Raw genomic sequence first — 9294 nt, 5'->3', positions numbered from 1 at the left:
ACAGCGAATGTTCTGTATGTCATAACTTCTGTTCACAGCGATTGTTCTAAAGTTTAGCGTCAAACCTCTGGTCATAAACAGGCTCACTTAACAACCTAGGAACCCTGTACATTTTGCGTTTGCGGGATATGTTGTCTGCCACTGGGATTTGGTCACTGTAATGATTTCTGAATACGTGACGATTATATGTACATTATGTACACTGTGGTTTGTAACAATTGTCTGCCGAGAAATCCAGGAAGATGAGTGACGTGTCCTCGAGCGGCCTCGGTCACTTCACAAATGGATTTTCTTTAGTTTTAAAGTCAGTTTTTCATCAATCAGGTGACATCATTGGGCGAAATGCCGTCCGATCATATTTTCAGAAATTTAGGGGGTCTTCCTCCGATTCTGGCCCATGACGTCCCATGACGTAATTTACGTAGCATATTTACGCACAGGCACATGATAGGTCATATAAAATGAGGATCCGAAGTGACTTCCCTTTTCATAACAATGCATTCATTGGATAATTCCTTGACGTGTAGAATATGCAACGTATAGCAATTCTGCAGTATAATGCGATCTTATTTTTCCTGTTTCATGTCATGATACAAATTTCACGATAATACACTTTTGAGACATGCCACATGCGCCATGGTACTATTCTGCTCCGTTTTTTAATAGATTTATTTTCGCAAAATCTTCACACGAATTCAGGTCCACGGCAATGTACCTTAGCAGACATTTGGTACATTTTCTAACACAAAAATCCATGTCAATGGGGCGAAATAAGTATTTGTTGGTCCCTGTATTTTATGGATGTTCAACAATACAACATGAAATTAGAAAAAAAAAACTTGAAACGCATCTGCGTGCAGGCGTCGAACGTGGCATTCTTCGAATTTCGCCAAGTTCGTCTACTGATACCAAGATCCCCAATGATCCCCTTGTAATATTGAGTAAGCGGAGTGCTACATCCCTGGCGGAGGGAAGTGGTACTGCATGTAATGTAGTTTACTTTGAAGTACATTGTATACGACTCTGTACAGTGTATTGGACTCAGTACACTGTGTAGGACTCAGTACAGTGTATTGGACATACTACAATGTATTTGACTAACTACGATGTATTTGACTCACTACAATGTAATTGACCCAGTACAATGTATTTGACTCACTACAATGTATTGGACTCAGTACAGTGTATTGGACTCACTACATTGTATTGGGCTCACTACAATGTATTGGCCTCACTACAATGTATTGGCCTCACTACAATGTATTGGCCTCACTACAATGTATTTTGCCGCTGTAATACATTGTATTTGTGAAATACATTGTAGTTGAACGTGTAATACATTGTATTTGAGTAATACAGTGGATGTGATACATTGTATTTGAGGAATACATTGTATTAGGCCCTGGAATACATTGTATTAGGCCCAAATACATTGTATTAGGCTTTTGACTGGAATATTAAACCATACGGTTTGGGGCAAGGCACGGTTCGGGGCGCAACAACTCTCTTCTTAGGCCATGTTGATTTGATTATATGGATGACATATGTAACAGGTTCTCAACCAAGTTCACAAGCACACGATCTAGATACAGTCCATTTTATTCTTCATCTCTCCTCACACATGGCCAACTTCCCCCATTCCCTCCAGAAGGGCCTGATCTGACCCCTTCCCCCGTGGCTCACTCCCCTCTGGGCCCTACCACTTCACATACTTGTACGGGAGTTTCCACTCAACACACAACAACATCCTCTGGGAAACTTCCGTCATTATTTGCAGTCAAAGATCTATATTTGCCCATTTTGTACCTGCTTTGTATGACTTGAATAATGGTTGATATTTTTATTGGAAAAGGCCGAAAATTGATGCACGCTTGGAAATCATCCATATAATCAAATCAACATGGCCTTACTTCCGTTCGTAGAAAAGACATGATATCCAAGCTCATATGGGAACAATCTGAATACATAATTTTTAAATCACACAGCATCTACTTACTGTTTGGATACTATGCTTGAGGCTGGTATTCACAAGGAAATCAACATCGTTCAATATTGTGATGGCGAAGAAGACTGCAGGACAGGTGTAGATGAAAGCCCGAGGCGATGTGGTAAAAAGATATATGTTGTTTGCACACACACACACACACCCAACACCTCGAAGGAAATCGAGTTTTAAACCTTGTCTATAACAGTCTGCATCTTTTCCTTCGGACAACTTTAAAAACTGTATTCCTCGCCTTTTTGCATATCAATTCAACGTAAGACTGGACCTGTTCTCCTTCTTGATGTCTTTGCAGATCAATTCATCGCTAGGATATTAAAAAAACTACTATCAAACAAGATCTCCCTGGTATCATTGCCGAAATACATTGGGTGGTATGTGAAACGTCTGACCGTTTCCAAAACCAAATGTAGTTGTTGGAGTAACTGCTTTTTGGCATATATTATTACCTGGATGTCTACCCTTCATCGACTTACATGATCTATATAACCGATATAACTGCTCTGTGGCGTAACACGACAGCTTCGCAAACACGCAGCGCGGCAGCAGCTGGTTATATTACACAGAACGCCCTTTCACACGTAACCTTTGCATGTCTAAAAGCGTTCTTTAAAAATATCCAACATTACTTCATAGAGGTAGAAGAAAGAATTTAAAAAAAATATTTGTCTTTGTACAGCCATGTTCCCAAACAGGCTTCCGTGCACCCGGTCCAATCGCTTTATTTCAAGAGACAACATGTGTGATGGCATACCGGATTGTGTGGATGCTTCAGACGAAGATGTCTGTGCTGGTAAGCGTTTTTAGTATCAGTTATTCAAACGGTGGATCGGTACAATTTTCAAATACATGTTTCGAAGGGAGATGTGCACAATTTAGGCATAACTCATTCATAACGGTCTGTGTCTAAACATTCAAATTGTTATGATAAACTAATATGGATTTGCGAGCAAGCTGACTGAACTACAATGTCTCCTAATATTTTCTATAGGAAAGGGAGCTTGTCTGCTACCGATATCCTTACTTCAAGAGAAGTATTCAATTGAGGAGAGTATTGGCACAAATCAAGGGTTCCACAGTAGCCACCAACTCAGCTTGGCACAGTGGACGGTAGAGGGACTTAATGACTGGTTGCAAATTACATTGGAAAACCCCGTACAACTTGCCGGAGTAGCAGTTTCTGGTTCAAGGCGATCGCATACTCTCATATTTTCCTTGGAGTACGGGTTTTTGGATGATTGTTTGACAGCGTATACGGAAGAAGACGAACTTAAGGTACTTCAACATGGTATTTTCCAACTAATTCTTCCTTCTATTTTGTCTTATATTTGGTTTATCTACAGATAACAAAATGCACAATAAGGGCAATACTAGCGACACACAAATATATAGAACTCAGATACAAATGTTATTGACTGTAAAAATTTTAAAAAATTAAATGTTAAACATGTTTTGATGGCTTAGACATTCCAAACCGATGGTGATGGTAAGGGTGAGCATCATCTTGTCACAGCAGTGCGTGCCAAGGTGGTTAGGGTTATACCACAAGCTTGGCTGTACAAGACGATTTGGGACGTAGGACTACTAGGATGTGTGGTAAAAGGTAAATCATTATCATTGTAGATCCATGTTTAATCTACCTTTGGTGCTGCTTGACAGCTAGCTTGATACACTGTTTCAGTTTAGAAGTACATGTATGGTAATATGTTTGCCCGCGTCGCGAAATGAGGACCTGGATTTGCTTTTGTAGTTTACCTATGTCACTATCAAGAATGGAAACAATGTTTTGCATTTGGTATTCTATTGTGACAGCAACGTCTTACCTGCCCAAATGGAGGTTACATTCGAAAGGTAATGATTGATTTTCTTAACAAAATAGCGAGGTCATTTTTGTTTATTTCCGTGGAATTTTAGAGCATCGCATAAAGGACGCATCCTGTGGTAAAGGTTGGACGATGTTTGGAGAGCGTTGCTACCAGAAGTTTCCCTCGCCACTTGTCTGGTGGGCTGCGGAGAACTATTGTCAAGCTCTTGGTGGTCATCTGGCGGCTGTCAACACACTAGAGGAAAACGACTTCCTCCGAGACAACATTGGAAACGGATGGATAGGGATGAAACTTGGTGCTGTATTGATAAAGAAGGAGAGACAGGTATTTCAGTCTGTTCTTGTTGCTCATGAAAAATAAGAAAAGTCTCGAATTAAAACCTAATCATACTAGGCCTTTGCTTGCTACAGAAAAGATCTAAAAGTACGTCATTGGTCAAATCTTTTTATTGCATGAAGTATGGTTATTACTTCCTTGTAGATTATATTGTTCATGCTTGGTCATCTAAATAGCAGTTTTTACGCGATGCTTAGGCACACGTAAGCATCAGATCAGTACTTAGTTTACTGGTCAATTGTTAGATATACAAGCAGTACATAATTTGCTGGTCACAGTAAATTATGTATTCCCTGTATATGTACTCCTTATGTACAAAATCAGCAGTCTAAGATTTTTATTTTCCGGGTCTGTTTCTCCAGAAAATTGTGGACTTTTCTTGGAGCGATGGAAGTCCTGCAGGCGACTCTTTCAAGGAACAGGATATGTCATTCGATGGTTTCCGGGAATATATTTGGAGACTAAATGATCCCTTCTGTGCCTTTCTAGAATATTACGGTGCGTTTTTGTCTTCACTTATCGTTTAGTAGAAAATAAATGAACAGCTGCACATCACGGAAAATTGTGGGTTTTGTTTATCATTATTGCAAGATCCCAATAGGTCTGACTATTGCTATTATCAAGCTTCAATGGCTTTGAATGAATGAATAAACGATTTATCAAAACGTGATACTTCGCAGCTAAAGGCTGAATTACGTGCACTGTAGAATACAGAAAGGGTAGAATACATATTACCACAGGACATACATTATAAATCATAGATATGACAATACTCGTGTACAATACTCCAAGACTTGACTTATCTGAAAGTGAAACGTAATGTAGAAACTGAAAATTTATCTTAAAAGGAACTTGGTTATAAGCGGACGAAATATTGCATGGGTATATTTGTGTTATCAATCAAAAATATGCAGGTTCCTGGAGTCTTCAACCTTGCAGTCTGATTGAGAAAGAATTCATCTGTGAGAGAGGTGTGATCAACTTCTATTACCAAGTTTATAATAATAAAAATAATAATAACTTAATTGCACAACAATTGTATGAGGTACAAAGTATGGCATCTACATAACCACAGTGTTATAACTTAACTTAAGGCTTATCTAACTAATAGAGGAGTTGTAGTATGGGGTAAGTTTCTTACAATCATTGGAGGCTTTTACAATCATTTGAGGAATTTCCAATGTTCAAACCTTATTTAATATATGTTCCTATGAATTTGCACTTCAGGTCCATTTGGATAAATCCTTGTGTATAAAGTGACAGCCTTCTGTATAGAGAATTGCGTATATCGGAATATTTGGGACTAACAGCCATAAAGTAATATTCGTCTTCGATTAGCTCTGCACAGAATGGATCCTCTGGTCGATTGGGATTTTTTAATCTCCCTGTTTCTATATTAAATTTGTGACAGCCAATTCTTTATATGTGCACCTTGTAGCTGCTCTCCAAAGAAATCTGTAATTATTGTAACAATATCTTCGACTACATCGGAAAAGAACCATGAAAAGAAATGGATATTGCCACCTTCTTGTTTGCAGTAAATATATCATGAAGTGCACTTAAATCTTGATATGTTGAAGAGTTTGAAATTTGACACCCAGATTCTCACAATATAAACTCATTAAATTAATAATAGTTACTTTTTCACTAACTACCTTGAGTGAGACCGTGTATATATTTAGGCGATGTTTATGATCGTTATTATTAGAACTAGGCGCTTGCAATTGAGATTCGTTTTCAAAAGTTTGAATGTTTTATATTTGCACGCTCATTTCTCACGATTTCTAGATCCGTCACCATACCGGACTGATAGCTGTGAAACTACCGCAAACGACATTCACACCGAGTTAGAAAATGTGCAAGATACGGACCGAGACGAAATAAATGTTTATATGCCGGATATGACAGGTATATCTAACAAAAGCAACATTTTTAAGGTGTCAATTGGTAAAAGGTTCTACACGGTGAGAAACTAAGCAGCATTGTAACAAAGAACCCACTGCATTTAGTGTTAACCTGACTTCGATCCCTCTTATTCTAGGGAAGATTCACACATATACACACACAGACGTAGGTGACTTGATAACAATGTGTATTCACTCCTACGGTCTTATACCGGAGTACCCCCAAAGCCCCAGTCCGCGTGCGTAGACTGTTCCATGGGGGGGGGGGGGGGGCTAAACCATTCTAAATAATCTAACATTTAGATGATTCCTTAAGCAAATCATAAGTGGACATTGGTGCGACAAGATGAGATAATGATGATCATTGGTATGTGGGTAGATTTTGGAAAGACGAATGCCACTTCCGGGACTTCTAGCGATTTCCTTATTTGTTTTTATTGATTTCATTTGCTTTCCAGTGTGCGACGATTGCATGGCTCGGAAGACAGCCTGTGGCCATATACGATGTGGCAACCCTGACCAATACCGCTGTGGCCTGATCTACTCCCCAGGATACCCTACGGCCTTCCCCTCTTCAGTGATCTGCCTCTGGACAATTGAGGGTGCTCCCGGAAGCTTCATAACTCTTCTGCTGCTAGATGTAGATCTGCCCGGATACTCGGGAGGTGCCTGCACCAGCCGTGTGCTGCTAGTCAGGGACAGGTTCCTCACGGTAGGATGGAACACGATCCACGGGCTGTGTCGCGGCGAGGGTGAACAGAAGCGTTACGTGTCGAGCTCTAACGAAATGCAGTTGGCCATGTTGGCGACGAGCAGCAATTCTGATTTTGGCGACAGTCGCGGGTTTATTGCGACGTTCAATGTCAGTACGTTCACCACTAGCCGACAAGTGCAGAACCTACCTGATGATGCAGGTAGGTTCAATCTATACGTCATTTTTATTTCATTTTACTTGAAATGGCAGACAACACAATACATATGCATATCCAGGCAGCGTAGCTGATATTATGTGCCAACACATCGGGCATTTACATTTCTTCTAGAATACACATAATTGCATTGGTTAGCTAATACTTCAAATGAAACATCAAGATTAAGCCTAAAGACAAACCTTATTGATTAGAACACAAATTAAACTTGATATGTAGGTTTGAAACCTCGGGGTCTGAGGTATAGTCTACATACAGGTTAAGTTCTGTCAAATATCACATTGGAAGCTACAGTATAGATTGGCCTGAGTGATTTAACTGGAAAATACGCAATTGCAAGACACCGAATCTTGTATACCTGATTGCTATGATAATTTTTATGCTGCATGAATATAGAATTATGCTATCATTTTCTCCTTTCATATCGAATTACCAAGGTTTCATTTGCCCGTGTGGTTGGCATTTGTTCCGTCGAAACTGCTACTACATTTACCGACATCACGTACCAGTGAGCTGGGAGGAGTCAGACGTCATATGCCGAGAGTATGGGGCCAACTTAACCAGCATTGCTGACCGAGCTGAAATGGAGTTTCTCCATCTGCTTTTGGTCACCAACGTTGTTGTCAAACGAATCACTGATCCAAAGCTTTATATTGGTATGGCGTGTTCTATCTCTTTCATAAGATAATTTTTACTTACAAAAAAATGGTTGACAAAACATTTCATACATTTCTCTGAGATACATGTGACGGAAGTGAATTGATGAAATTAGTATTCAAATTTGCAAAACCAGCGCAATTTTCTTTAAAGCAAGAAATACCAATGGATAAATAATACTGATGCATTACCCCAAGGAATGTACGATATCTATCGGAACTCGACCTTTGTGTGGACCGATGACACTCCGATGACATACATCGACTGGTGAGTGCCCTTTCGTCAGCCACAAACATGTGGAGCAGTAAAACATGTTTTGCGTTGATACATCTGTCTTTAAACCTCACCAAATTTTCAAATATAAACCAATTCAATATTTAAAGACGATAGGTGAAGAGCATTGATTAGAAGTATATGTTACCACAGATACAATCAGATGCGAACCGATATCATTCGAAACGCATATTGTGCAACATCTGATTGTTATTTTCTATTTGCTTTTTTGGACACACCGTCAGACGAGGACAATGTTAGTAACTTATATTAACAGTGCCACATACACCGTACAGACATAAGGTAAAGGTAGTCTTTTCTTTTACCTACCCGACCGAAGTCAGGTACCCATTTTTACACCTGGGTGAAGTGAGGAAGGTCGTGTAAAGTGCCTTTCCCAAGGGTACAACGTCGGGGGCACGGCGGGTATCGAACTCAGGACCTCTAGATTCCGAGCTGAACGCTCTACCAGTTACGCCTCACACGACGCCATTTGATAGTTGACACAGCATTGTGTTTCCCACCATACCTTAGGTCACCCATGGATGTCAGAACCTGGTTCGCACAACCTGACGGCGCTAAGCTCAACTTCTGCGTTGCCATAGTGATGAAGAACGTCTGGGGAACTGACCAGTGGTACGACGAGTCCTGCACTGAACGAGCCACAAGGTCCTTCATCTGCAAGCGGGCGGCCAAACGAGTGAACCGCTCGGGAGGCAATGCTTAAACAATGCAAACAGTGATGGCAGACTTAACCACCTTACTGTTGTGCGACTCTTCTAGGACTAGAGACAAACATATACAAGCACTACAACTGCATGGTTATAATGCCTTGTGTGACAGATATTCCAACTTGTAGAATTCCGAGGCACACATAGACACACACACACACAGACACACACACACACACACACAAACACACACGCACACATCCATCCACAGTATGTAGTACGTAATGCTTACAAATATTTGTAACTAAACATAAAGATTTTCTTTAACAACCTTTGCATGTGTATCTATGTAATTAATATAGCAAAATATCGCAAGTACTTTGTTTCGTTATATAGGAAGAGAAGTTTTCTAGACCTAAAAAACTGCACCATGATGTATTGATACAGAAAGCGAGAAAACAATGTGACACATTTACAATTGAGCATTATATTCAGTGAGGTAATAGTCTATACATAGAAGTAAAAAAATCTTTAAGATCATTTACAGCATGTCCTTAGCTGATATGTATTTTTACTCTAGATTGGAGATTATCAAAGATTATGGGGCATGCAATCAATAAATGAAATAAAATGCAAATGGCGATCAGTCAACCAGAAAAATACACTTATGTTAGGCATTTGTATTTGTCTATGAAA

At 39.7% G+C, this 9294-nt stretch overlaps 1 protein-coding gene across 1 annotated transcript; it reads left to right on the top strand.

Moving 5' to 3' along the window:
* The first annotated feature begins 1990 nt into the window (after positions 1-1990).
* LOC118406498 lies at positions 1991-8654 on the top strand. Its single transcript, XM_035806557.1, has 11 exons — positions 1991-2108; positions 2682-2795; positions 2994-3277; positions 3467-3605; positions 3917-4152; positions 4527-4662; positions 5079-5135; positions 5953-6072; positions 6527-6982; positions 7852-7921; positions 8462-8654. The coding sequence occupies exons 1-11, from the start codon at positions 2009-2011 to the stop codon at positions 8652-8654; spliced, it is 1905 nt and encodes a 634-aa protein (XP_035662450.1). The 5' UTR covers positions 1991-2008.
* The last annotated feature ends 640 nt before the right edge of the window (positions 8655-9294 follow it).

The sequence above is a fragment of the Branchiostoma floridae genome, chromosome 19, assembly GCF_000003815.2.
Source record: "Branchiostoma floridae strain S238N-H82 chromosome 19, Bfl_VNyyK, whole genome shotgun sequence".
Taxonomy (NCBI): Eukaryota; Metazoa; Chordata; class Leptocardii; order Amphioxiformes; family Branchiostomatidae; genus Branchiostoma; species Branchiostoma floridae.
Note: the sequence above shows the minus strand (reverse complement) of the source record. Positions and strands in the feature narration are given on the sequence as shown.